Below are 27,776 nucleotides of genomic sequence, written 5' to 3' on the forward strand. Positions count from 1 at the left end.
GAAGGAAAGGGTACGTCAGCTGTGTTTTCATGTTCAAATGAGGCTTACCATCTGTGAGAATATGATAAATGTTTCCACTCGAGAGATATCCGATAACGCCTTCGCTTCCACTCTCCTGCTTTGATATATCTGACAACGATCTTTCATATTCTGAATAGCAGTCACAGCGCTGAAGAGAAGCTCTTTGAAGATTGTGATTGCTGAAATCTTTGCTAAATAATAAAATCCCATTTCGTTTCTTTCTCATAAAACACTAAATAGCGTGGGTTTAGTGTGGCTGCCCATTAAGTCTCAGTTCATATTGAGAACATGCACACATTCATATTAAATGAGCAGATTTACCTCTTGCAGGATATTTTATCAGGAACATCTTCGTGTCCTGAAAACTGAGAACTTGTAGTATATTATATTTGAAATCGCTGCTCCTTAATGGAGAAACTCCAAGGAGCGACACTACTCTCAACAGATGTGTTTTTCCTCTTCAAGGTAAGAAACTTCAATGAAGAAATCAGCTGTGGAAAAATAAACTGTATACAGAGTGTCTGTACATCAAACTAATTTTACATTCTTAGCCACACCCACTTAAATCTTTATCTTTCTACGTGATAAAGAAATGCTGCTGTAGTAAATGAAAGAAGTCTCTCAGTACGGCTTTTTGGCCTTAAACTGTAAGAAATAAACATGGAAAATGACAGAAATGTATTTTTTAAAGCCACTGTAAAAACACACATTTCTATATTAGATAAAGGAACAAAACAGAAACTTTCTATAATTTAATTGTTTAGTTATTTGGTTCAGTATGAGAGGCCATAGGTGGTCTTCAGAAGGGACGATGCAAAATGTATGAAAATACATTTAAATATCCAAAGTTTATGCCTTCCTCCACTTTTACCAAAGCCGCCCCGCAGGCCCCTGGACCTTATGTTGGACACCTCTGACACAGAGTGTTGTAAATAACTGTAAATGAACTATAAAGGGGGAGTTGCTTGCATGTTCTCCCCGCACATTTGTGGGCTGTCTTAAGGTACTCTGGCTTCCTCCCACAGACCAAAGACCTGCATGCATTTGGTTATTTAGCGATTCTAAACTGATCGTAGGTGTTAACGTGAGTGAGAACAAATGTCTATATGCGCCCTGTTGAATTGGATAAACGGAGTATTAAAAAAATGGATGGATGAACTATAAACTATCCCTTTACATGCCATCATTATTCTCTATGCAGAAAGTGTATGGCAAATGCACGGCACGAGATGGCACTGTGTTTCCTTAGATAACATACTTTCTTTGCACAGACACTTCTACACTCCACCACCTGGGGGAGCAAGAGTCCTTCCTCTGATTTGGAGAGCGTAGACTTAAACACAGAGGACTGAAATACCCAATCCTTGGGTGCAAAACTTCTGCAGAGGCTGTCATATTGGAAAATGAACTTGTTAACCGTGCTCCTTTGACAAGGCACAAAGCTATTGTACACAGTCTATCATGTACAAAAGTTCTTTACTGGTTTTCTGTGCACTTTGCAGAAAATACATTTACTAACTTGTAAGCGGACACAGCAATGTGAACTTCAGCAATCAATCAGTAATCAAGCAACACTTTATTCTAATAAAACTTCCCAGGCGATACAAAAATCGGAAACAGCTCAAACGTACACGTTAACTTTTAGTTTTTAATTCAGGGAAATGCTGATGTTCTCACTGCTTTGTTCTGCATGTCTGTGCAGGATACAGATAATTAACAAACATTAAACGTACTGTTAAGTAATACACAGTGCACGCAGTAATGTACACCATCTCTGTCTCGGACTGCGTTGCGTTTCTGATACGGACTGTGGCTTTGCAGCAAGTTTTTGTCAACCGCTTGTCTTGTCAACCACTATTTTTTTTTAAACATCCAACATGACAGACAAAACTTTAATTATCAGGACAGCGCTTCAGCCGTGAATATGCGGCCTGTTCCTCGAAGATAAATTCTATACTCACTATAAGAAAATAATAAGTTATTTTGTTCTTACTGGTATCGCTTTGTTCCTCTCTTTTTGATTGTTACGTGTTGGCTTAAATCAGTCTAAAGAAACGCTCCATTCAGCAACAATAATATCACAATTAATCACTTACAGTATGCACACAAACAATGGAAACGTTAAGCTCTAATAAAATAATGCCAGTGTAAACAAGCTTAAGTATCACACAACTCTCAAATTATTGCACATACATTCATAAATATACACTTCAACTTTGTGCCTTTTCTGTTTATGCATGTGGCTGCATCTCATGTGTGTGTGGGTGTGAACTTGGATAAATTAAATCTGGTGGTGATAGACATCAATAACTGAATGACACAAGTGACACCTGTTAGACACGTATGTACAGTACCTGCACACACACCGACTTACACATACACACACTCACAACAGCACTTGTGCATAGATCTAAAGTCTCTTTCTCTGTTACTCAAACAAAAATGTGCAGTAACACATTTAAAGCATTGTTCTGGTAACAAAGTCCAGTCTGTCTTCAGTTCTGGTGCTTCATCGCAATCTATAAACAAAAGACATGTGTGTGTGATTGAGCTTGTTAAGTGTGCTGGTCCAACTTTGCTTTGGTCCCAGTCTGTGTGGAGCTGCAGTTTTCGGTTTGTCCTTTCAGTCCGGTTGATTCACAGAGAGACCTCCAGCCAAGGAATGTAGGTTCCGACTAATACAGATCCCAGATCTGATTTAAGTCATTCAGAAGGTGCGCATCCCTCCCAAACCGCTGTCTTACAACCAGCAGCTGTCACGTCTTATGCGTCACCTGTTTGATCAGACGTCAGTTTCTCCTGGTCAGAGATGTCATCATCGGCAGGTGGCCGCGCCCGGTCAAAGAAACCACACTGAGGGAATCACATTAGCCAGTTAGTAGAGTTTTTAATAATTAAACTACCACAAGGAGTTCTGAGGATAGTGGATGATGTATGTACCTTCCACATGGCTAATGTCAGGATGGCCAGGACCAGCAACCCCAGCAATATGGCCAAGATGATGACCCAGAGTGGAACAGCGAATGATACATCAGGAGTCCCCCATAACACCAGAGTCCCCATCTGCAGGGGAAAAAAACTGTCTATAAATTTTTCCTTATTTCTCGAAGCTTGGCATAAAGACTCATTTTTATTGCTTTTTATCATACCGCGCTTCTGTGCTGAGGCAATGTGGCGGGTTGGATGCGATAAGGCATCGATGTGACCGCAAAGGACACGGTAGAGTTGAGAATGTAGGGGTCATTACGCCGCTTTAAGATAAAAAAGTTTTTTAAAGTATTTTAAAGGTGGCGTGTCACATATCAGACCTTCCTGCTGAGTGAGTTGAGCGATTAAAGTAAAACAAAAAGTTAACACAAAAAATCAACTGACCTGCAGGAAAGTGTGCGCCCAGAGTCGCGATCTGATCTTTACCACAGCACTCTGCCCGCGATCCAACCGGCCGACCACACACATTATCTTCAGACAGGAGACATTAGTGCAGTTCTGCATAAGGAGAGGGTTGGTGGAGGGAGAAGAAATATATCAAACACCTGTGAATGGCTAATGAACATTTGGCTTAGTTTGTTTTCTTTAGAGACTTTGCAGTTGGCTCACCAAGGTTTTATTGCTGTAATCCTGAGCGGTGCTGATAGATCGTTTGTGGCGGTGAGGAGGACTGCTGGTGTTCCTCAGGAAGCCCAGTAATTCTGGTGTGTCCTGGAGAGTGGAGATCTGAAACAAACGGGAAAATGTTATCAATACTTATTGTTCAAGCAAGTAAAAATGATCATTTTACATTCGAAAGAAAAGAAAATTTGACATATGATTCTCCAACTGGTCGCGGCAGATGGCCGCCCCTTCCTGAGCCTGGTTCTGCTGGAGGTTTCTTCCTGTTAAAAGGGAGTTTTTTCTTCCCACACTCACCAAAGCACTTACTCACGGGGTGCCATATGCTTGTTAGGATTTTCTCTGTTTTGTCTGTATTATTGTAGGGTCTTTACCTTACAATATAAAGCGCCTTGAGGCAACTGTTGTTGTGATTTGGCGCTATATAACTAAAATTGTCTGCCTTCTTGTATGAAAGGTACCTTGTAAATTAACTTGCCCTGTCTGTTTAGGTGCTTACAGTTTATAGTGCCAATTTAATCGTATCCTAACATGTGTTAGTGTATTCTGTCAGTCCAGACACCTTATTAAAACTCGTTGTTTCACTGCGGCCTTTTTTAGGATTTTCTAAGATGTTTTAGAAGACATAATAATATTACGCAAAACCTCCAGCAGAGGAATAAAAAAAGCAAAATGTTAAGAAATCTCATCGCTGATCTTTAGACGATTGAAGGGTTGAAAACGATTTAATTTCCTGGTCATACCATGAAGCTGAGAACAGCGAAAAGCAGACACGAGCAAACAACCTGAGACTCTTGAAGTCACAACTCTGAGATTACAGATAAAGAGCCAGAATGGTTTCTCCTCTAGGTGTTTGTCTTCACTGTATAATTACATTTAAACATTTTAAAAACTGGATCAGTTGTGCAGGACATGAAACTACTATGACTCTTACATCAGCTAAAAAAGCAAAGGATAGCAACAACAGGTATGCCTTTATCTTCCTGCAGCTCAGTGATTAGCGTCTCTGCCCCAGAGATGGCACTCAGAAAACAACCCACAGATGCACGGCTAACTGATTTACCGACTGTAAGTAACACTGATGTTGAGACGACAATTACATAGAAGGAATTTGGAGAACATTATGTGAATCTCTTTGCTTGTGCAATCTTGGTATAACACTTCGCAGTCAGGTGAAAGAAGTAACTACTGTAATCAGTCTCCTCAGAGGATCTGACACATGCTGCTGTTTTCATAGATGATTACACATTCACATTTTCAAATAACTCCATGTTTTCTTTTCCAATTATCCTACATGTGATATCATAGATACTGGAAATGATTCCAGCTCTCATTTCTGCTTGTAAACATAACAATCCATCTTACTTGTATGGAGCCTATTGGGGGGAAAAAACACACAAAGAACACAAGAATAATTTGGAGTGAGCGGCATAAATGGTGCCATTAAGGGATAAAAAAAGATATAACTAATGGTATAAATAAAAAAATGTACCTAAGCCGGTTTGTATGAGTAGGTGCTGTAAATGATCAGTTCGAAATGCACAATGTACAAACATACTCATTCTTATTAAAAGCAAAACACCCACATGTCATTCTTGAGATTGTTTTTTGGCTGCATACTTGTGTTGTGCTCTGTGTATTGCGCACTGTATATTTCATGTTACCTCTAAACCATGCGGGTTAAGGCTGCTGTTTGTCCGGCAGCTCACTGGTCCGTCAGTTTTAATCTCCATGGCATACAGCAGGTTCTCATCACGGAAGCGAGACGGCCAGCCAACGTGAAGCTCAGCCTCCCCGATGCTGCTGGGACCGGAGTTATGGAGCTGCGGGTGAGAGCGAGGCGGCAGAAAAAACAGTGAGACTTGTCAGTATTCTCCGGCCTCGGTCTCAAGCGGCCAAAGCTCTAATCAGGTTATCATAACTGCGGGATGATGAAACGGGCCACCTGTGTTTTCATAATAATGAAGATAATACTAATGCAGCCTTGAGTCTCTTGGGATTGAAATACAAGACAAGTAAAACCTACACCATCACCAGCTTCATCATTCCACATCTAATTTAGGATGACTGAATTATGAGCTTAAATGAACCATCAATTCAATAAACCCTCTTTTGTACTCGCCCCTTTCTTTGTCTATCGCTCTCTCTCTCTCACACACACACATATATATATATGTCCTCACATATACACACGGTCATTAACACTGAAGCAAGTCATCCAAACAGGACATGATCCTGTTGCTGCAGGGCAGGAATTCTGCAAGAGGAAAAGAAAAAAAAACCCTCTGTCCTCTCTAACTAGAAGCAGCTGCCCGCTGGGAAAAGTACGGCAAATGAAAATCATTATCAGCTGCGGGACAGACCAGACACCGCAGCGCTCCGGTTCAATGAAGCTGCCATCCATTTAAAATAAAAAGAAATCACATGTATAGGAGACAGATGCACGTATGCACATGCCCCTATTGTTAAGTGTCGCCGGCCTGTCTGCCACCCCCCCCCCCCCCCACCACACACACACACACACACTATCCTGTTTGACCTTGTTTTTCCTCTTAATAATTATTATTTATTACACTATGACCCCAGTTAAGAATGTTTGCATCCATGCGCCCTGCTCGCCTTGTTTCCTCGTTGCTCCTGGTTCCTGCTGTCTTGCTTTTTCCTGCCTTTGCAGCAGTAATTGCTCTTCAGCTGGAGACCTTCGATCAGCCGGAGTTTACTTCTTTATAGAGCTACTGGTTTTACTGTGTCCTTCATCTTGCAGAGCCCCTACCCTTTGATGTGGCCTAATACACAAGTTTCCACACCTATTTTCCGCTCTTTTCATCCAAGACGAGACTTTCTGAACAGCACGATAAACACAAAATAGCTCACCTTTCCATTTCTCAATCTCTTCATCTACAAATACATCCTGTTCATTTCCTCACAGCTGATTAGACTGCCCAGATGTGTTTCAGTGTAAGGGAGGGAATTTACCTCATAGATGTGTGTGACTTGTGGTCCAACATCATCCTCTTTAATGGGCTTCTCTTTCGGTTCCCAGTTTGGGAATGGCAGCACCACCTGAGAGGGATGAGACACCCTGGAGAGAAGAGAGAAGAGAAACAGTGTGGTGATAATAATGCATATACACATGGATAGGTTTGGACTTCTTCTAAGTGCATTTGCACATATAAATCCTGATTTAATACTTTTCAATTTTTATTAGAAATATTGTGTTTAAAGGCAACAGGAACTTTCTAAATTTGTATTTTTCTTATTTCTAAATATGACAAGAACAGACCATTTAAAATATCCCTGACAATGCTGCCTGATTATACGGTGCAGCACCAATACTAACTACCTTAGTTTTAACATACACTCACTGGCCACTTCATTAGGTTCACTTGTTCAACAGCTTGTTAGCACAAATATCTAATCAGGCATGCAGACATAGCCAAGTCGATTCGGTGAAGCTGAAACTGAGGATTAGGAGATTTACGCAACTTTGAATGTGGCATGTTTGTTGGTGCCTTTTGTTGGTGATTTTCCCACACAACCATCTCTAAGGTTACAGAGAAAGGTCCAAAATGAGAAAACATCCAGTGAGCTTTGCTGATGTCAAAGGTCAGAAAACAGCCAGACTCCTTGAAGCTGATAGGAAGGCAACAGTAACTCAAATAACCACTTGTGGCAACCAAGCTTTGCACAAGAGCATCTTTGCATGCACATGAACCTTGAACCACAAGACCACACCAGGTCCCACTCCTGTCTACAATTCGCGTAGACTCACCAAAAGTGGATAAAAGAAGACTGGAAAAGTGTTGTCTGGTCTTATGAGCTTCGATTTCTGCTGCAACACTCAGATGGTGGAGTCAGAATTCGTTGTAAACAATTTAAAAATTTAGATCCATCCTGAATTGTTGTGGTTTGGGCTACTGGTGGAGCTGGTGTAATAGTGTGGAGGATATTTTTAGCCCTGTAGTACTGAGTAAACACAGTACTACAGCATGTCTTTTATGAACACGATGTACCCATCTTCCGATGGCTCCAGCAGGATAACACACCGTCATAAAGCTCAAATCATGTCAGATGGTTTCTTGAAGATGACAATGAGCTCATTGTACTCAAATGGCCGACACAGTCACCAAGTCTCAATCCAACAGAGCACCTCTGGGATTTGGTGGAACGGGAGATTCCCATCACGGATGTGCAGCTAACAAATCTGCAGCAACTATGTGATCCTATCGAGTTAATATGGACGAAAACCTCTGAGGGATGTTTCCAGCACTTTGTTGAATCTATGCCATAAAGAATTAGAGCAGCTTTGGAGTCAAAAGAGGAACCAACCCGGTACCAGCAAGATGTACCTAATGAAGTGGCATTATTAGTGCAGTTTTATATATATATATAATAAAATAGTAAAATTTTTGAAGATTTTTCTGGTGTGGAAATGTCAGTACTGTGGGCTATAATTGCCTCTTGATGATGACATTCTGATAATTTCATGGTAGTCTAAGCTAAGTGGGCAAAAATGTTTACATTCCCCACTGTGGGCATAATGTTTGCAGCTAAGTGGACATAACTGAGCCAGTTTAGCAAACAGCAGCTCTCCATGATGAGCTTAATTAAAATATCTTACTTAATTCCAGGATTAAAGTAGACATTGCATCAGACTGAAGCAAACACCACCCCCACTAATAACAGAGAATTAAAATGTGAATTGCTAAATTTTAAATGTTCATCTGAGCAGGGACATTTTTACAGTGCAAACATAGGAGCATGCCCTCGTCTTGCTTATACCAGGTCCCGCTGTGTTTGTGTGTCTGGCTGACCACACCCAAACAACAACAAGTAAGGCTCCAAGCTTTGAAGTGTGTGTGTGTGTGTGTGGTGTGTGCGCTTGTGTGCATCAGCAGGCATACGGGAATCCATGAACATGCCAGCGGCTCCAAGGTTTTCCATGTGCACGTGATTAGCTTCGATTTATGACTAGAGATGTGTTTTTATGCTCTTTGTTTCTATCTGCAGATGAACAGGGAGCACAAATTCAAGCATTTTAATAATATCCTACAATAAAAATAAAGAAGTTTAGCCTGAAACAAGATTGTCATATTAACAAATTATCTTTAGGATAATTAGAATAATGCTTTGTTTCAAAGCAACAAAGCATTCGGCGACCGTGTCTCAGAGACTTAAGCAATGGTTGACTCACCCACGTAAATCAAGCTGAGCTTGGGCGGTGACAGACAGATTCAAACTGACCAGGTTGCTGTCGGAGTTATCTTTGTTGGAGCTGTGGAGACATTCATACGGTTAAAATAAAAGAACTATAAAAAGAACAAACTGATTTTACTGTTTCCAGTGAGGCTTTGATACAGTGCAAATAGAACCAAAACTCAAGATGAACTCATTATAAAGCCGGATTTTCAGGTTCAGATGACTCTGACAAGAATTCCCCTAGCAGAGGGATTGCAAAAGTCAAACATCTGCATCTAGCGATGTGAGATATTGAAAATAACGCTATTAAGCACACAGTGGGCATCTTGTGTAGAGCTTGTCTCCTGTCTGGAGCTCCTCGGGGCCATCTGTATTTTTCTGCGTCTGCGGTTAGTTTCATCAAACCACAGACAGCAACATGATCGGGACAGACACGAAACGTATTTACATGGATCAGATGAAACACAAACAGCTCTTTGTGCGTGTATGAAAGAGACAGAAACAGTGACGATGGTTGGGGGGGTATGAGCATGACTGTTGGTGGGTGTGTCACCTGTGGATCTGTAGTTCAAAGCTGATTTTTGGTCCAGCATCTTCTAGCCTTTGGACTGAAAACCTCAAGCCAACAGACAGCTGGTGAGGGCAGGAGCATGTAAAAAAACACACAAAAAACAGGGAGAACTGATCAAAAACATGACAGAAAGAATGCGTGTTGGGGCAGGGGCTGTTAAAGAAGGATGACAGAGAAATAAAATCCATCTGTACATAAAAAGTCACATTATTTTTTTAAGTGACCAGTAATAGAGAGTAAAGCCGGCGTTAACTAGATCTCTTTCTGGGTTCTCAAAGGCAGATTATCAAAGTTGTGTGTGTTGATAGCGCGCGAGATTCTTAAATCTGAAAAAAGCCAGACTACAGACACACAGACACATAAAAGCCACAGTTAGTTTTCTTGTGTCTCCTCAGTTTAAATCCTCTGTCCTCTGGACTAACTCGAAACACATGCAGGAATTAGTTCATCATCGACGGCATGGCAGCATGCGCATGTGTGTGCATGGGTATGTGAGTTCTGCTGAACAACAGGTCAAGCACATGGATCAGAGAGGAAAATGACAGCGTGCAGACGTGCACTTCAAGGGGCAGGCCTGGGGGAGGAGAGGGGGAGTGATGGTGGAGTGTGGGACTACAAAGTCAAGTTATCTTTATGGATACACATGTGAGAGATGAGCAAGGCAGAGAAGCTCTACAGAGACAGGCACCAAGTGAGAACAAACCATTTGGAGAGAAGTCATCACTTTTACCTCCCGTTTCAGAGAGGGTGAAGCTAAAAATCTGTCTTTAGGGCACCTGGAACTCTGTGGTTGAAAGCTGGGAGTTAATGTTTGCAGTACTGTCCTTCAGTCGCTGTGGTCAGCTTGAATTTAGGTCGGCTAGAAAATGGGTTGTGCTTTCATGGTGCAGAAAATCTTAAAAACATCCGCCTAAACCTTCTCAAAGCAATGCATCTTTGTTATATTCTCTGCCTTACGTCAGCGCACTCTGTGTATTCCAAAAACTGCAGCTTGGCTAAAATACTCGGCTCCTGTGTTTGGCAGCCACAACGCTTCTCGCAGTGTGTTTAGCTCATAATTTAACAGAACAATGATTCTTTGGAACGACAGAGTGAGAAGTGGTTTATGCCAATGAAGTGGTTTGAGGGTTTTCCGCTGACAATGTAATACTTCTTGTCAGCATCACAAGGTGGTCACTATCATTAAAATTTCAACTGACCACAGCGACCGTGTTTAAAGACGGATGAAAGTGCAAACTTTGAGCAACCAGCTGGAGGATTAAAAGTGACTTGATATGCAAAATGGTTAAGATGAAGGACCCTTGAATTCAGGCCTGTGAGGCATGCCTGAAGTTGATGTTAATAAAATCAAGAACATTAGATCTATGTCACAGTGTGACGGATGTTTACTCAAAATCAAGATCATGGATCACGTTGAACTCACACTCCTCTCTTTTTCCCTGCACACCTGACTCTAAACTACACTACCTGAACAAAAGTACACATTACTACTCATTATTGCTACAAGAGCTGCTTGGTTAAATACCATGAAGCTCCCGGCTCACATTTTGTGTGCTGATGTTAACGTCAGAGGTTTGGAGCTGTTACTGAGTCAGCAGAAAGTTGGTGATTTTTACACACTGTGCGCCGCAGCACTAGGCAACCTCAGTACTTAACTTTACGTGGTCTACCACTTTGGGGTTGAGTTGCTGTGGTTCCTAAATGGTTCCACTTTGCAATAACAATTCAATTCAATTCAATTTTATTTATATAGCGCCAAATCACAACAACAGTCGCCTCAAGGCGCTTTATATTGCACAGTGGATTGTACAATAATAGATACAGAGAAAAATCCAACAATCATATGACCCCCTATGAGCAAGCACTTTGGCAACAGTGGGAAGGAAAAACTCCCTTTTAACAGGAAGAAACCTCCGGCAGAACCAGGCTCAGGAAGGGGCGGAACCATCTGCTGCGACCGGTTGGGGTGAGAGAAAGAAGACAGGATGAAGACATGCTGTGGAAGAGACAGAGATTAATAACAGGCACGATTCAATGCAGAGAGGTCTGTTAACACGTAGTGAGTGAGAAAGGTGACTGGAAAGGAAAAACACAATGCATCATGGGAATCCCCCGGCAGCCTACGTCTATTGCAGCACAACTAAGGGAGGATTCATTCACCACATAACACCACTTACAGATGATCATGGAATATCTAGGAGGGACGAAATCTCATGTACTGACGCGTTTGAACAGTCACATCCCATTACAGCATCATGCTTGATTTCAGTGTGCTCTTTAGAACGAGCCTTTCAAAATGTTTGCAAACCGACTGCATGGCTAGATGTTTTTGTACAACTGTGGCAATGAGACTGAAAACACCTGAATTGAGAGATTAAGACTTCTGTGTGTTTGTTTGAAAAACAAATGTATTTATTAAAATGTGGAATTGGCGACTTCTTTTCCAAATGGTGGAACAAACCGAGTAGCTGCAGAAACTCTACTTTGGAAAAGAAAAAGAGCCACAGTGTCAGAGTAGTCACAAAAAAAGATGAAGCAAGAGAGCGACAGAAACTAAAAGTAGTGCAAAAGAAGAGTGAACCACTAAAGTGAAATGTAAGATTCAGATTTCTTCCTTTGTCTTATATATGTCAGCAACAAAAGCTTCTAACTGGTTAGCTGAATACATCTGGGTGTTTGAAACCTGAAATCAGTCTGGATTCAACGGTGCTAGGGTGGGGAGAATTTTTTTATTGCCTTTTTAAATAAAATCTGTATTTCTGATGTGATGTGGCTAGAACTGATACTTATGTTAGATCACTTTGTGGTTTGGAAACTGTGTGCAGCCCTTACTCATTCCATCAATGCTCTCCAGTAGCCTCCAGCTACTATAAATATGATGTGTGTATAACTGCATTTTCTCTTATGCAAAAACTTGCAATCAATTATTTTAGTATTTTTCAATTATATTTTGCTTGGAATCAGTAATTTAAGCACTGCAATTTTGTGAAACACTAACAAAAAACACATCTTCAAAGTAGGACTCCACTGATTGATAAATGACTGAAACTAAGATTCTGACCAGTAGAGGAAGAATGATGACAGAGATGCAGGCAGGCAGATGAATGCAAATACCAAAGCCAAAAAAACTGCTTCCCTTCAGGCGTGTACCCTTAACTCTTCGCTCTGTTCATGCAGCAGAGGGTTTAGCTGCACAATACAACCAGAATCTGTACGGGGGACATGGACGTATGTTCTGCATCAGCTCATGGATTCCTGAACGTTCAATGGGGCAAGCGGAGAGTTCAATATGGGAAACATCTGGATAGCTGGAGAGCTGCGTGCGCACGCACACACACACACATGCACACACACGCACACACACACACACACACACACACACACACATGCCTTGTCCTTTTACACGCTCTTGTTATGCTCTCCTCCCCCAACAGTGAAACATGACCGCATAATTGATTTATCAGAATGCTATGTGTCACCTCCAAAGAGCAAATGCACCTCTCTGCCAGCCTTGACGCCTTTAAAAAAACAACAAAAGCCCACATTCACACACATGTCATGCTTTGTAGCACATCTCTGTGTATCTGAGTGGTAGAATTTCATGTAACATGGGACCGCTCTTTACTTTACAAAGCCTTGGCTTCCTGCATGTGTCAGCCACGCACAACCTAAATGGATTATTACTACACATGCACGCTTGGACTGAATGCAAAGCCTAGCCCTGAGAATCAGACTGTTTGGAATGGAGGTCAAGGTGAACATCAGCAATCACTGGAAAGCATCAATCAGGGCGAATTAAACCTGAGGCCTAACAGTTGCGCCTTCTTAGCGTGGGTGTTGTTGAAACGTTTGTGTGTGCGTTTGCGCTTACGTGCGAGAACTCACCTCCGTCTTGGCCACCATCGGGTTCCCGAGGTCACACACCACCATCCTGGACTCATTGATCAACTTGTACTCACAGTTTAACTGAGAGAGAGACTAGAGGAGATCCAAGGTACGGAAAGACCGTAAGAGTGGGACAAGAACAGTGAATGAAAGTGACAAATAGAGAGCAGTGAGAGTCAAGTGGTGAGCGAAAAGACAAAGGGAGGCAAGTATAACACCATCAAAGGGGGATGGGTGAAAAAGAGAAGGAGAGAGGCAGGGGGGAGGACAGGAGAGGAAGAGTGATGAATGCTCTGACAGTAACAATGTCATCAATCAAACAGCCCCATTACACACTCATTAGCGCACACACGTGCAAACACACACACACGCAGACGTAAACACACATACGCACACAGAAGTTGACCCTATCCATTTCCGTGGTCACTAATGCAGCTTGTAAATCATAATAGGGGCTTTTGAGCTGTTGCCAGTAGAGCATACCCGGCTGATAGCCTTGCCTTAATCATGTCTAACAAACACAAACCACAAAGACACAACAGGATGTGATGCCGGACTGTAACTGAAGCCTCAAATAGCCCACTTCCCAGTTTTTGAACTTGGCTTCAATGATGATGAGACAACAGTTTTGGTCTTATCTATTTTCAGCATCCACCCTTCTGGCCCTTGACATTAAACTGGGATAATTGATGTCAGACAAATCTGTGTGCAATGTGTGTAAAAGAGTGTGCGTGAGTATTTACCTCCACCCTGCGCTCTACTCCGATGTAGTCAGCTTCAGGCGGTAGCAATGTGTAGAGCTCTGTCTCGTAGGCTCCCTCTCCTCGGTTCACCGCAGTGATGGTCAACATGACCAGGTTGTCATCTGCAATCACCACCTCTGTGCGGTCCCTGTGTTTGTGCGTTTTATTGCAGGAAGAGAAAAATAAGCAGAGGCAGGAAATAAAGCACTTTGCTGTAATTAAATATAAAAAACAAATGTGTTTTTTTCCCCTGTAAATTTTAGTTAATAATTTTCAGGACTGGACATGTGCAATCTCATCAGCTGCAAAGAATGTAGTAAATCCGACCCCAACAACAACCCCACCAGCGCACGCGTGTGTGTGTTAATCAGTCAGTAAATGCTGACAGGATGTTTGCATAATGCTGCCATGGAGATATCGAACAGCTGGAAGCACTGTGGAGAATAGGTTAATTCACATATGCAACATGCACACAAGCACACTCACAAACACACGCTCCGTGGTAAATGGGGCCATAATGTGAGCAACTTTAGTGTAAACTTGGCGCATTGTGTGAGGAATAACAGACACAGTTGCTTTGGTTTCGCTGTGTGTGTGTGGGTGCCTGCGTTTGGCTGTCTGAAGTGTCGGGTGTTTAGAAGTTCAGGTCAAAGGGTGCCGCCGCGTCTTACATGCTGGCAGAGAGGTGGAGGTCCGGGATACAAATATTGTCGTCGCCGCAGTCGAGGAGGATGTAAGCCTGAGAGGAAGAGGGGCACAAAGAGAGGAGTGAGATGAGGACACGAAAGGATGCAGGTGCTCTATATATAACATATACACATTCACACCGGCCTTTGGTTTGTTGTGTTGCTGCCTGCTTTGGGCAGAGATCTGACTTCTGTCTCTCTGTGGCTACTATGATAGTCCTCAGTTTGTTGCTGTTTTGTTTTATTACGACACTTAACGTCCAAAAATTAAAGGAAGTGCAACTGAGCGAGCTAATTTTAATAGAAACAATAAAATAAATCCTTCTTATTAAAAACGATAAACAATATGGGCAATGCTCCCCTTTTCACCATGACCTCATATGATCCATGTTTCCAGTGAACATAGTTCAGTGCTGAAAAGCTTCTTAATATTTATATTAACTCAATTCACACATGGGAGCACAACCAAATGAGTGCATATTCTTCCATCATACCATGTCTGAAAATGGCCTAGAGCTGGATCTTAGCGTACATCAGGGCCTTTCTTAGTTTTTTGCTTTTTTTATTAAGTAAATATACTGCTCCAAACTCTAGATTATAACAGTTTCATCTGCAAAGGTAAACTGCGCTGTCCCATTCCGGGAAATGATAGACTCCAAGTTGATTTTAGGTGAATCAGATGGTTTTTATTTGGGAGTCAGCCTTTTTGTGTCCAAGGCAAGCATTTTAAATCAAGCAATGACTGAATGAAATATGATCTCAGGTCGATTCCTGATCTCTTTTGGGCTTAGCGAAGTTGAGTTAGTTCAATTTTTACAGCCCAGTGTCACAAATCACAAATTTGTTCCATAGGTCTTCAACAACCTAAAGCCTCCTTTCTTCTGATAAAGAAAAGCTCCCGCAAAGAATCCATTAAACAGGGCCAACTAAGGAGAAATCCTTCTTTGATGTGCCGTGTACACTGTACTGTACAGCATTATGTGTTTATATGTACATACAACATGTATGCTTACATGCTCTTGGAGGAAGGTGCTGCTGTAGTGGTTAAGGACAGGTGGAAGACTTTGGTCAAGAGTAGGTGGAGCCAGGCTGTAGTTGAGAGCGAGTGAGATGGGGCTCAGCTTGTCCCTGAACTCATCCTCCTCCTGGAATAAAGTGTGAATGACAATGAGAGAAACGTGCTGTCAGTCATTCACAACCTCACTTACAAAGCTCATTAACTATTTCTTGTATGTGTGTTTGTGTGCACGGTTTGATTTGCTCACTCTGAGGTAAATTGTGTAGCTCAGGCATGCACGTGGGCGACTGTGACCCAGCCTCAGGAGTCCCATGCGCTGAGGCTGCTCGGTGTTCAAGAAAAGCACTCTCTTCACTCCACCCCTGGAGCCTTTGAGCCAATCGAGCTGCAGCTCCGCTCTCAGGTCTGCACAGAAGATAATAATAAATAAGTAAAGATTAAATTTGAGTTAACAGGTAGACGATTCAGCCAATCAGACACTACTTAACTGTTGAACCTAAAGCGGAGATGTCAAACTCATTTAAAATCACGGGCCACATTCAGCCCACTTTGATCTTAAGTAGGGCAAACCAGTGAAAGACATTTAACTAAATATTTAATTCCAGAAAAATTCTTATTGTAAGTAAAAGAACTGCAATTTCAACAGTGGGTGTTTTCTTTATAATAAATAGATAATTACAGGAATAAATCTGTTAGCAGATTGCCCAGGGTGCCCTGTACAAACAGAACATACAGTTTTTGTTAATTCATATGTTTCCACTGTGGACCCACTGTAAAAAAAAGTAATATAGTATACAGTGAAAAAGAGGAGCTTTTCTATCATTTAATGATTTATCTGTGACTTAACTACTTGGTCATAGTATGAATGGCAGTGGGTGAGGTCTTAATGAATAGAAAAGCTTCACATAAAACTTCACATTTTCCAAAGTTGGCCAGTGGGCCGGACTGAAGTCTTTGTTGGGCCTTATGTTTCACAGCCATGCTCTAAAGGGTCTGGGTTTGATGTGACTTTCCATTAGATATGGAATAAAGTCCTATTTGCATTTGTGTGTCTTCTATCTCATCTATTGCTCCTCACACCCACCTTTGTTCTCCGCTCTGATTGGTGTATAAGAGCAGAAGTTTCCCAGCAGGAAACTCTAATAATCATACAGTATGTACTACAGAGCCGACTTCAGCTACTGCACAGCTGCTTACCTACAGAGCTGGGGATGCCCACACCACTCACAGCTGCACAAACATCCACTTTGAGGCTACGAGAAAGGAAAATTGGAAAAAGAGACAAGAGGTAACAAATTTGAGTCTCACATGTGTTCCAATGGTAGTTCTAGTTCATTTGTGTGTAAGAGAACGCAAACTGGTGCGCGCTATTTATATACATGACTGGAAATGTCAGGGTTTTTTTTTTTAAAGGATTTCCCAAGTGCTGTTAAACAGAGAAAGGATTTTTTAACATGGCTTTTCCAAAGATCCTAGCTAGAAGTTTCATTTTAATTTAATTTTATTATTTATTCATTTATTTTCTGCATGTGTGTTCTCCACACATTCTCATGACATTTGTATAAATGTTTTAAAAAAAATCTGAATGACTAAAAAAAACCAACAAACAAGGCACTTCTTCCTTCCTGCACTCCACAGGGCACGGGGAATTACCACAGTGCCCCCTGCCCATTAGACACACAGATATGGGAGACTGGGAAACACTTCTGCATTTCCTCAATTTATGTGGGTATCACCCTATGTGCAAGTGTTTTTTCTGAGCGTGCATGTGCGTTATCGCCACTTTAATCAAGAACAGGAACTCTCACACAGGGAGGCCTGTGCTGTTAATAACCACTAATCTGGGGAAGCTTATGGATGCAACGCTCCTCTTACACTGACGACTCAGCAAGTGTGAGCCAGTGTGAGGGAATTACAATGCTTCATGTGATCATTATTTCTTTGGTTTCAGTTCACCAACACTAACAAGCAGAATGCAGCTGTTGCAGATTTCTGTGTTTGCTAATAATTAGGTTCCCAATTAGATGACACAATGATGATGAGCTGGTTTTTCTTCAAGTGTGATGCAGATGTTAGTTTGCATGTGTGTGTATGACAAAGTGCAGGTTCTCTTTTGTTAAAAAATGCTCCCCTGAGTCATTATAACCTCTCCAGGTAGTTTCACACATAGTAAATGTGTTGCATGTGTACGGTGTTCGAGGGTATGCTCGAGTGTGATGTTAATAAGCACTGTGTGCCAAAATTAAGTGCACGCAACACAGTAATGACCCCTAGTTTACTGGCGACAGCCCCGGCTCTTTATTTAGCTGTTACTGTATAAAACGTTCCTCCTCTAGCCTTAAATAAGTCACAAAATAGTTTAAATTAACTGATATTCTGCATCAGAGCTGCTTCTGAGGTTGCACAGTGTCGGAAACCCCCCTCCCCCAGACCATTATGACATACAATTGGAGAGGGGGGGGTTTAATGGTTTCTGTTGTCGCTGCCCCTCTTTTTTATGAGTGTTTCTCTTGACCCTGGCCTTGAGTGTAGCCATTTGGTTCATATATAAACACTTACATTTCCAAGACGACTGGATAACATGTTGCGCAGTTCTTTTCTAAAATAACAGGCTCTAAAACTTGTTACTGACTGGTCGCCTTTTTCTCTTTCCTCTACTTCTTCATCCTCTTTTCCCAATGCCAGTTTGTGCCGCATCTTAACCACTACATTGAAATCAGAGAGCTGAGCATGAGATTTTCTGAAAAAATAATTACCAGCTAATCTTTAAAAGGGCTGTTTAAGCTTGGGACCAATTGTTTTTGGCCTCACAAACAAGCTATGAACAGAACATGCCGTTGCCTCTTGGGTTCATAGGGAAAACATGTTAAGGCTCAGTCACACCAGAGTAAAAATAAGATCACATCCTCTTTGTGTCTAGGGAAATCGGTGGCTGTCTGGTGATCGCACCGAATGTTTTTGCTATCACAGGCCGATTGCAAGTAGCTGCAGCCAACACTTGTGATTGCAAGGCAATTACAGATGTCACAAAGTGAGATGTGACTATTTGCGGGGGGATTTCAGGATTTCTGTTTCAAATTTGTGAGGTTCTGTCCATATATGAATTTCTGTTTAATGTGAATTTCTGTGTCTGCAGATGGCAAAGATCTGTGATAAACAGCAACAGATTGATCACATTAACTATTATCAAAAACAGACTACGTGTAATTTCCAACTGGACCCCATTCAGTTGCAGACTGAGAGCAGACTCCACCTTATGGCTGACTGTGAGTGGTCACAGATCTGGTAACCGCCATCGAAGCAACCATTGGAAAGGCGATGAATGAGTTTGCACAAAGTCACAATCATTTTGTCATTGTTTTCCCTCGTGTGACCGTAACATCAACAAAGATTTCCCCACTTACCACCAAAGAAGTGAGTGGGTTTCCTTTTAAACTTTGCCTTTTCGTCTCCTCTAATTGATCTGTCAAGCTAAGAGAACCCACAGTTAAAAAGCTCATTTCCCTCACATTTAAAAACTGGATAAGAAAATACTGGTTGAACGTCTCTAACCTCTTCCAAGCAACAACAACCTAATCAAGGAAGCTGGAAATGACAAATAAAGAACAAGCATCTTATTTAAAAAAACATGCAAACATAATCGACGTATGCTTTAATTTCAGTTCCTGTTGTGCAAGAACCTGTTTCATCTAAAGCTACCATATCTGTTTGTATTTGAGGCGGAAAAAAGTACAAATGTTTTATTCTTTTGATCCTAGAGCAGACAGAATATTTTAGAAGACAGTGGAAGCACTTCAGACAAACACTCAGTGTTGTTGTACCACCAGTCAAAGACCGCTGGGTAATTATTTTTCAGGAAATCAGATACTTAACTATGTGACTGAAATGTAATGGAGATGTATAAAGCACAGGCTGGAGCTTTCACCCTTTATGCTCCTTTCTAGTTCAAATTGCAGGGAAATGCGTGTTTGCGTATGTCCAAAGTCCTATTTGATTCCATACCTCGGACCATAATTTTATAGCGGTTTATTTAAATAGGCTGAGTTTTGTTTTGACAATACTCCACAGTATAAGGCTCTATGTCAATCCAGCCCAAACCCCTTTCTTTTTTCTCTCACTGCCAATATTCACACACCACTACGCAGACACCGCGATGGCATAAAGCCGAGCCCACTTCTCCGTCCAAATAGTCCTACAGCAGTTCCTGTCCCAAAAAGTCAGGACCAACAACAGACTGAAGCGAAGCCGCAGGAGCCTTTAGACTGGCTCCCCTCAACTAAACTCACCCCCAGACCGTTCAAAGCCAGCGTGCTCACCCCCACGAACAGTAATATAATCAAAACAGAATTATGCCGTTTCAGATTAATTGCAGAGCCCCGTAAATCTGAGGTTCCGAGTCATATGAGTGTGCCAGAGTCAGAGACACTGACAAACAGACTTTGGCCGATGGCAGACATCTAGAGCGCAGAGGTGAAATATTTGTCACATCCGTCAGTGAGGGTGTAATTTGTAAAATGGGAAACTTTATACTGCACAGCATATTATGATACAGTACAAGCAGGATGGTTTCTGTTACAGATCTGAGGTTCAGAGCAGCAGTGGGCCTCATTAGTCTTATGTTTGAGTTGGTTAAGACTTTGATCCCTTTAACTTTCATTCACCTGCACATGCACTCACACATCTGCGCACACACAAACACACGCAAGATCCATTTCCAAACTGCAAAATAATTTACAACTGACCAAAGGCTTTAACGCTGGAAAAGTGTCTAATTTAGGTACTAAGAGCTGTCACTCTTCATTTTTAACTCGACCGTAGGTGCGGATTCGACTGCCTTTTTCTCACCATGCCATGCCAAACGGAAGCGGCAGAGTGACCCAGCTGGAAAAAATTACAACAAACTGTAGACTGTGGTGACGAGCTGGAGAAACATCTCACAAAACAAAAGGAAATCAACGTTTTATTCTGTGGGAAAGGATTCGCCTGTTTAATTGCGAAATGCGCAGCAGAGTCAGAATATAGCTTTCTGTAATGATACACATTCTTTTATTGTACTCTTGTAGATTTCTGTTTTTCTTTGATTTTGTTTATTTAACCTTGAAAAAAAACCTGACTGAGATCAAAATCTCTTTTTCAAGAGGGACCCTGCCAAGAGCACGGCATGAAAACATTGGTACAACAATAAATATCCAGTTAAGATGTATAAATAGGTCTGTTTCCAAAAGTCAGATTGAAAGTAAACAATGGCAGTGAAATTAGAAGTGGATGAAGGAGGTTTTTGACTAACCTCCTTCAAGCTCAAGGAGTCAGCATCTGGTCAGAGTAGTACTGGTTTCAAAAAATGTGTAACGTTTATGTCTATCGGTAAGGAGAGGGCAGCCCAAGAAGAAGTTAATATACTGGTGCTTTCAATCACAGTTAATACACTGCCTGGCCAAAAAACAAAGGTCACCACCTGGATTTAACTAAACCAACAGGTAAGAGCCTCCTATTGGATAATTACTGCAGTGATTAAAACATTTCGGCTGGCAACTGCTGAAACTAAACAGGCAACCATCTTCAAATTAGAAATGTAGATGGAAAAAAATCTTGACTGTGATCAGGGATCATTTATGCTGGGAAAATCAGACTGTAAAGAAATCAACAGTAGAACGTTCATGTTTAACAGTGAAGGTAAAAACATTTCCACATTCACAATGTAAAGACGGCTCATGGAGTTTGGGACTAAACAGCTGTGTAGCCTTAAGAAAAACACTTATCAGTAATGCTAATTTTAAAAAAAAAGTTTCAATTTGCCAGGAAGCATGAAGATTGGACTCTGGAGCAATGGAAAAAGCTCATGTGGTCTGCCGAGTCCAGATTTACCCTGTTCCAGAGTGATGGGTGCACCGGGGTAGGAAGAGAGATGGAGTGATACACCCATCACTCCTGAGGCCAGATTTACTAACACTGGATTTTGGCAAAACAAAATCCAGTGTAACTAAAAAAAGAAAGAAAAAAACAAACAAATAAAAAAGAAACTGCATAACTTTTGTAACCACACCTATGAGCACTATTCAGGGATTGTGTTCACACACAACTTTGCCCCGTCTAGTGCCTGTCATACAAGCCTGTGGGGCAGTGGAGTCAGTTTAACTATCTGAATATACAGACTCATCAGGTTTTTCCATCAACAGATTTTTCTTCCCTGATGGCAGGTCCACATCTGCATATGATAATGCTGAGATTCATCAGGCTCAGGTTGTGAAAGAGTGGAGAATATTATTGTGCAGTGCAGTGCAGAAGCTTATCGAGACAATGCCATTGTGAATGCGTGCCGTCATCACCTGAAGGTGGTCCATCAAAATATGAATGTGTGACTTTTCTTTGACCAGGCTATGTTATATTAATACATAGTTATGAATTGGAGACACTGTAATTACCAGGTAACCATGATATTCATCTGAGGCAGGTGACACTGTCGGTCGTCGGGATTAAGGATTTTGGGGGTCAGGATCATTTCAGCTTCCACAGATACTACAGCTTGCGACCTGCATATACACAAACAAACAGATGCATACCTGTAACACGATCCAAAATCCAAAAACTTGGGAGTTTTGCACATTTTTTTGTGTTTACCTGTACACTGACACCTTGCCCACGCCAAACGCCCCCACGATCAGATCTGCGTAGTGAGAGAGAGAGAGCAGCAGAGAGCTTCAAAGTATGCCACAGATGGGACTGATTTCAAGGTCTCCAGCAATCTTCATCAGACACAGACTTCTCAAATCAACTACACACAAATCAGCTACACACACACAAGCAGACTGTCATATAGAATTGATATTCTGATATCGCGTTGCTTTGCCTTTCACACATGACCCTCTTCAGACTAAATTCACAAACAGCGTTTGCACGACTGTGTCATGCGTGTGCTTTCCCTGTGTGTTTGTGCTGTCAGACAGGGACCCCACGCTGCATTCCAGGGCCATTAGAAAGCTCACAATCACATTTCGCTAAACAGCAACATTTCCCAACAGCCCGCGTAGCAACGACTCCTAATTGCAAGCAGCACCAGATTTCATCTATATGTGATTTTTATTTGTTTTCATGGGATTTGTGATGAACACACACTTTTAATTGGCTCTCAAAGTTTAAAATGGAGCCGGTATTTAATGGCTGCGGTCGGGGGACACATACCAATGAAAGCCGCACGCCGACACGGACTCACATATACACACACACGAGAGCTGATTAAAACAATGTGAAACTGAAGAGAGGCACTTAATGGATGCAAGCCACCGCTGCCAGATGCAGCAGAAACCTAAGCCGTGTGATGTTGAGAGAGACTGCACAGCGAGAGGCCACGGGGGCTACAGCAAATGACTATTTTCATTATTAATTAATCTCTTATTATTCTTATGATTAGTTTATTAATGTTGGGCCTTTAAATAATTTAGTCTCCATGGTTGGGTATAAGGGCAAAAGTTCAAATCTCCACGGTGGAAAAATTGCAGCATCTCAGATTCCATCTAGAATTTCTTTGATATATCATAACAAAACTGTAAAGACAAACAGCGAGAGACATTTAATCAGTTTTGTGCTGATAGCATCATTAATCAGCTGACTATTTCAGCACTAATATCAACTACCAGCCTCTTCGTGTTGTGGTAACCTGCTGCATGAGGACAACGGATGGAAGCAAGTGGAAGTGTAGTCTTGTAACCCTCGCTTGTCATTTGCTGTGCCACTCCTCTCCTCTGTATTTAAGAAGAAAGGGACTAATTGAATCTGAGTTAGGCACATCTGTTTCTGCCTTTGGCTGCAGTCACAGAGTCCCCCTGAAACCACAGCATTAAACATTTAGGCCTTGTCTCTTTTCTCCTGGGGTGTGCTATGTCACTATGTAAGTGTGTGTGTGTGTGTGTGTGTGTGTGTGTGTGTGTGTTATACTAAAAATGCTACAATGAGGACGGATGTGAAGATGTTGGTATTTTGGAGTTTGGGAATGGAGGGGAAAAGCAGAAGAAGGTGAGGTGTAGACAGAAAAGGATGATGTTTGGCTTTTAAATCACAATCTGTGAAAGCCATCAGAAGAAGGTGTGTTTTTTAGCAGAAACAGAGAAGGAGGTGAGGGAGAGCCCATCCAACTATAGCAGTTATGTAACCTGGAAAATGTAACTCCACTCATGTCATCAGCTGGCTGTTTTATTTTAATGCTTGTGTTTGCTAAAAAGACGCATGACATGAGGCTTATTTGAGGATAGGGTGCCTTCAGGGTTAAGAGTTTAAGTTTGCACATGGCTTCATCCGGAGCTAAATCAACCAACGGCCTACTTTCCTTTTCCATGTCATTTCCATTTCCGTATACACAGGAAAGCTTGCCCACCACTGTTGATTTGAGGTTGGTGTGTGTACAGAAACCCCCTGAGCCATAGCCACACAAGAGCAGGCTGCATCACTCAACGAGGGCATCTCTAGGTGCAGGTATGATTTCGGTAATTGAGCTGCTAGCTGATGGTGTCCATCCTGGGCTATGAAAACACAACCTCCATCCAGAGTTTAGACAGACTGTCAAGCTGTCAGTGTAAGTATGCCCTGAAAGCTGCGGGGGATCGGACACGATGATGAAATGCCAAAGATCAGTGGCTCTCAGTGGAAAAAGAGGTGGTTTTTCAGAGAGAGGTTTTCCTCATTCTTGGATTCATGTGTGGTGTTTTAGGACAATTCAATAAATTGCCAGCCATTACACATATTTGAAACACTATTTTTACACCACAGAGCAGGGTAATTGCCTGGATTATTTCTAGATTGCCTAGTATGGCAGGTTTTGTTTAAATTGCACCTATTACACACTTAGTGCTTTTATTTATTTTGTCATATATACAGAGTGCTGTTAAAGAGGTGGTTTATATTAAACATGTCAGAGATAGTAATCCCGGTGTGCCAAAAGCTCAGATTACTCTAAATGCTCTGTTTCAGACAGTTTTTGTTACTTTCTAGGCTCTGTGAGGTGTCACTGAGAGGTTAAATCCTTAATATGGTGATCTCAGGCACTGATGGGCCACCCATCTGCTGTTCAAAAAAACCTGAGAGGGGCAGCCAATCAGAGGAAAGTTACTTAGAAGGAAGGTTAACCTGTGCTAGACTGAGTGGCTGTACTAAGGCTCTGTATCATGCATGAAATGAGAATAAAAATGGGCGTCAAATATTCTAGTTGATTTGGAGGCCTTTAGTCAATTTTGCACTTTCCAACCAAATAAACACGAATCAAAAAGTCTTTCAGCGAGAGTGACTATCAGGTAAACATTGTGGGTTTTTGGCCTTTAACCCGTTAAATGAAACCAAAATTGCATTTGAAGGCAATGTGACCCTTAAGATACACAACTGACCCCGGCCGTTTTGCACAAAATCAGATATGTCTGTGATTTAATGAAGCTTGATTTGAAGCAGTGAGCTGTGTGTGCGTGTGTTATTTTGATCCCTGTACCGCCTGCTTTTTCAGGTTTTGTCCTATCTACCTTTCGTTTAGTTCCACGCTGCTTGATCTGAAATGCAAAGACAAATATCTGAAATGATTCTTAAAGATAAAAATCCATAAAACTGGAGCACATGACATTTAATCACAATGAGAGCGCGTGGCAGCTGTAGCAGGCCTCCCAGACGCCTTTGCAGTCCTCTCATAATGCTGATCAAACGTCTCAGGCTCCTTTGAACAGTGTGACTTTACTAGCCTGCCAACGACACACCGTGTGCATGTGTGTGTGCCTCACTTCCGTCAGCAAGCTCTCTAATGACAGACGACACGAGCCCTGCACGTCTGTGTGCGCGTGTGTTTATACGTTTGTGTGTGTGTTGGCAGAAAGCTGTGCCACCCATGAGTTTCTTCTCTACGTGCTCCTCCCAAAGGACCTCCGCCAGTTTTAACCTGTAACTCCTGTGTGTGTATTTATTGTACACTGTTTTTAATTCTGATCTCTGATTTGCAGTGGGTCTGCCCAGGTCTAACTATGACCTGGAGCCTGGCCCGTGCTCAACATACACTTTGCTAGCTGCCAGTGAAACTGATCACAAGCCATGCATGTGAACTTGCGCGTTATTATTTCCCTTTGTATCCTGTTTGTGGAATGAAGAAATCTGTTATTGCAGCAGAATGAAAAGGGAAACCGCCAAAGAGGGGGTAGGAGGGGGCAAAGACAAAAGGTGAAACCAAACAAATTCTAATTTTCAGCCCAATCTGTGGAAGCTTTAAGCAAAATTAATGCTGAGAGCCGGATGGCTCCAAATTGGGGAGAAAATGAGGTAGTAAAAGCGTAGTTTTACAGACCTGCTTTGTTTCAAATCTTTTTCGTGGACTAGAAACTTGTGTGTTCTACAAAAACCTCCAAATGGCCCCTTCTCTGTGTGTTCCAGTTTAGTTTTGACATTATTTTCAGAAGACATAAGGTGAAGGTGTGTGGTATAGTAAGAAGGTGCCAAAAAAGGCTAGGGAGTTGCTGCATGTAAGTTGATTGAATGCTGCTTTGTCTGCTCACAGTTTTGAGGTTATACACAGAGGCTTGTAGGTCTGGCAGACTGAACATGAGGAGAATGTGTTATTATGCTTCTTTTTCTTTCTCCCACTCTCATGTCTTCTCTCCTACTTGAGTACTGTAAATCTCTAAAGAATGGATGCGGCAGAAGTTCATGGCACAAATCCCTATACCCGCTTCTGATGACTTTACCAGAGAAAAGGAGGAAAGCAAAAATGGGGAGAACATGGAGATGGTAGTGGAGGGGTGCGGTGAAATGTCGAGGTTAAGAATGAAGAGGAGGAAGGCTGTAATGAGAGGAGCTGGAAGGAAAGTCGAGAAGCGAAAGAATGCGAGCCTGAGAGAGAATTTTGATTATAACGCGGGGAGCTGAGTAGAGACGGGCCGATTTGCTGATTATTTACCAGGGTACTGATTGTTGTCCACATCTTGGCCTCCTCTCAGAGTGAATCCAAATCCAGGCAAACTGTCACTGGGGGCGTGGGCCGCCCTCAGCTCCTGGCTGAGCGTCATACCTTGTGTGGATATGTCTTTGTTGCCATTAAAGATCAATACTCTCCCTCCACGCTCCTCACCTCCGAACGGACAGCCCACTGCCACGTCTGAAGGATGACATCACACACACACATACGCATGGTTTAGACATCAACAGGGTTAAAGTCCCTTTGAGACAGGAGCAGAGGAAATTATACAGGTACGAGGAAATGGAAAGAGGAAAGGAAAAGAGCTTGACCGTCTTAAACTGAGCGATCATGGCAGCTAGGCCCTTTACTTACGTCTTTTTTGTTTGTTTTTCTACTTTTTTTACAAATTTATTTTTAATCTTGGCTCAGCTTTATCTATCCTTATCTCTGTAAACACTGTTTATGTTATGCTCAGCATGGGAAATATTTGTTTAAATGGGAAATGGAACAAGGTACCAAGTCATGGAAACAGAGGAAAAAAATATTAACTCGTTTTCTTATCTGCTTATCCTGATGCTTAGGGTTATGGCAGGGATGGAGCCTATCTTAGCTGTCACTGGGTGAGAGGCCAGATGAAAACCGGAGCATAGCAGTTAACCTGGCTAAATGTAAACAAACCTGCCTACCAGCACCTCTAAATTGGAGTCATTACCACCGTATGCTTTAAACTTCTAAAACAGTGCATAAACAGCTTGTTGCATTTAGCTGTTAATGTCTTGGATGAAATATTGTACTCTAAGTGTAAAGTGTAAGTGTAAAAAGTAGGTAGGTGTATTTTGTTACTCTGGGACATATTTTCTGATTTAACTCTCAAGAGGAAAGCAAATAAGCACATCGTTCACCAAAATATTAACCTTTCCTTTAGAAATATCTTCAGACATGTAGATATATACACTCAGCCAATCGCAAGGCAAACTCGATGCATTTAGGTGTAGACATGGCCAGACAATTTGCTGAAGTTCAGACTGAGAGTGATCAGAATGGAGAATAAAGGTGATTTAAGTGACTCTGAACATAGTATGGATGTTAGCACCGGTTAGGATGGTTGGCTGAGTATTTCAGAAAGTGC

The 27,776-nt window shown here is 41.9% G+C and overlaps 1 protein-coding gene across 2 annotated transcripts in view; it reads right to left on the minus strand.

The window, feature by feature from the left end:
• Nucleotides 1-229: 229 nt before the first annotated feature.
• itga8 (integrin, alpha 8) overlaps nt 230-27,776 on the minus strand; it is a 45,243-nt gene continuing 17,696 nt past the window's right edge. The window contains exons 12-29 of one of the 2 annotated variants that reach the window (XM_085176124.1): nt 26,648-26,845; nt 22,351-22,396; nt 22,155-22,262; nt 16,930-16,985; nt 15,980-16,137; nt 15,728-15,859; nt 14,700-14,767; nt 14,029-14,176; nt 13,286-13,378; nt 9,383-9,462; nt 8,825-8,905; nt 6,607-6,712; nt 5,295-5,453; nt 3,619-3,735; nt 3,394-3,507; nt 3,171-3,272; nt 2,962-3,084; nt 230-2,874 (exon numbers count right to left, since the gene is read on the minus strand). In XM_085176124.1, the coding sequence (XP_085032250.1) occupies nt 2,785-2,874; nt 2,962-3,084; nt 3,171-3,272; nt 3,394-3,507; nt 3,619-3,735; nt 5,295-5,453; nt 6,607-6,712; nt 8,825-8,905; nt 9,383-9,462; nt 13,286-13,378; nt 14,029-14,176; nt 14,700-14,767; nt 15,728-15,859; nt 15,980-16,137; nt 16,930-16,985; nt 22,155-22,262; nt 22,351-22,396; nt 26,648-26,845 (1,979 nt within the window). In that variant the 3' untranslated portion in view covers nt 230-2,784. The remainder of the gene's footprint in view (nt 2,875-2,961; nt 3,085-3,170; nt 3,273-3,393; nt 3,508-3,618; nt 3,736-5,294; nt 5,454-6,606; nt 6,713-8,824; nt 8,906-9,382; nt 9,463-13,285; nt 13,379-14,028; nt 14,177-14,699; nt 14,768-15,727; nt 15,860-15,979; nt 16,138-16,929; nt 16,986-22,154; nt 22,263-22,350; nt 22,397-26,647; nt 26,846-27,776) is intronic. The other variant, XM_085176123.1, reaches the window with a different exon arrangement.

The sequence above is a fragment of the Neolamprologus multifasciatus genome, chromosome 11, assembly GCF_963576455.1.
Source record: "Neolamprologus multifasciatus chromosome 11, fNeoMul1.2, whole genome shotgun sequence".
NCBI lineage: Eukaryota > Metazoa > Chordata > Actinopteri > Cichliformes > Cichlidae > Neolamprologus > Neolamprologus multifasciatus.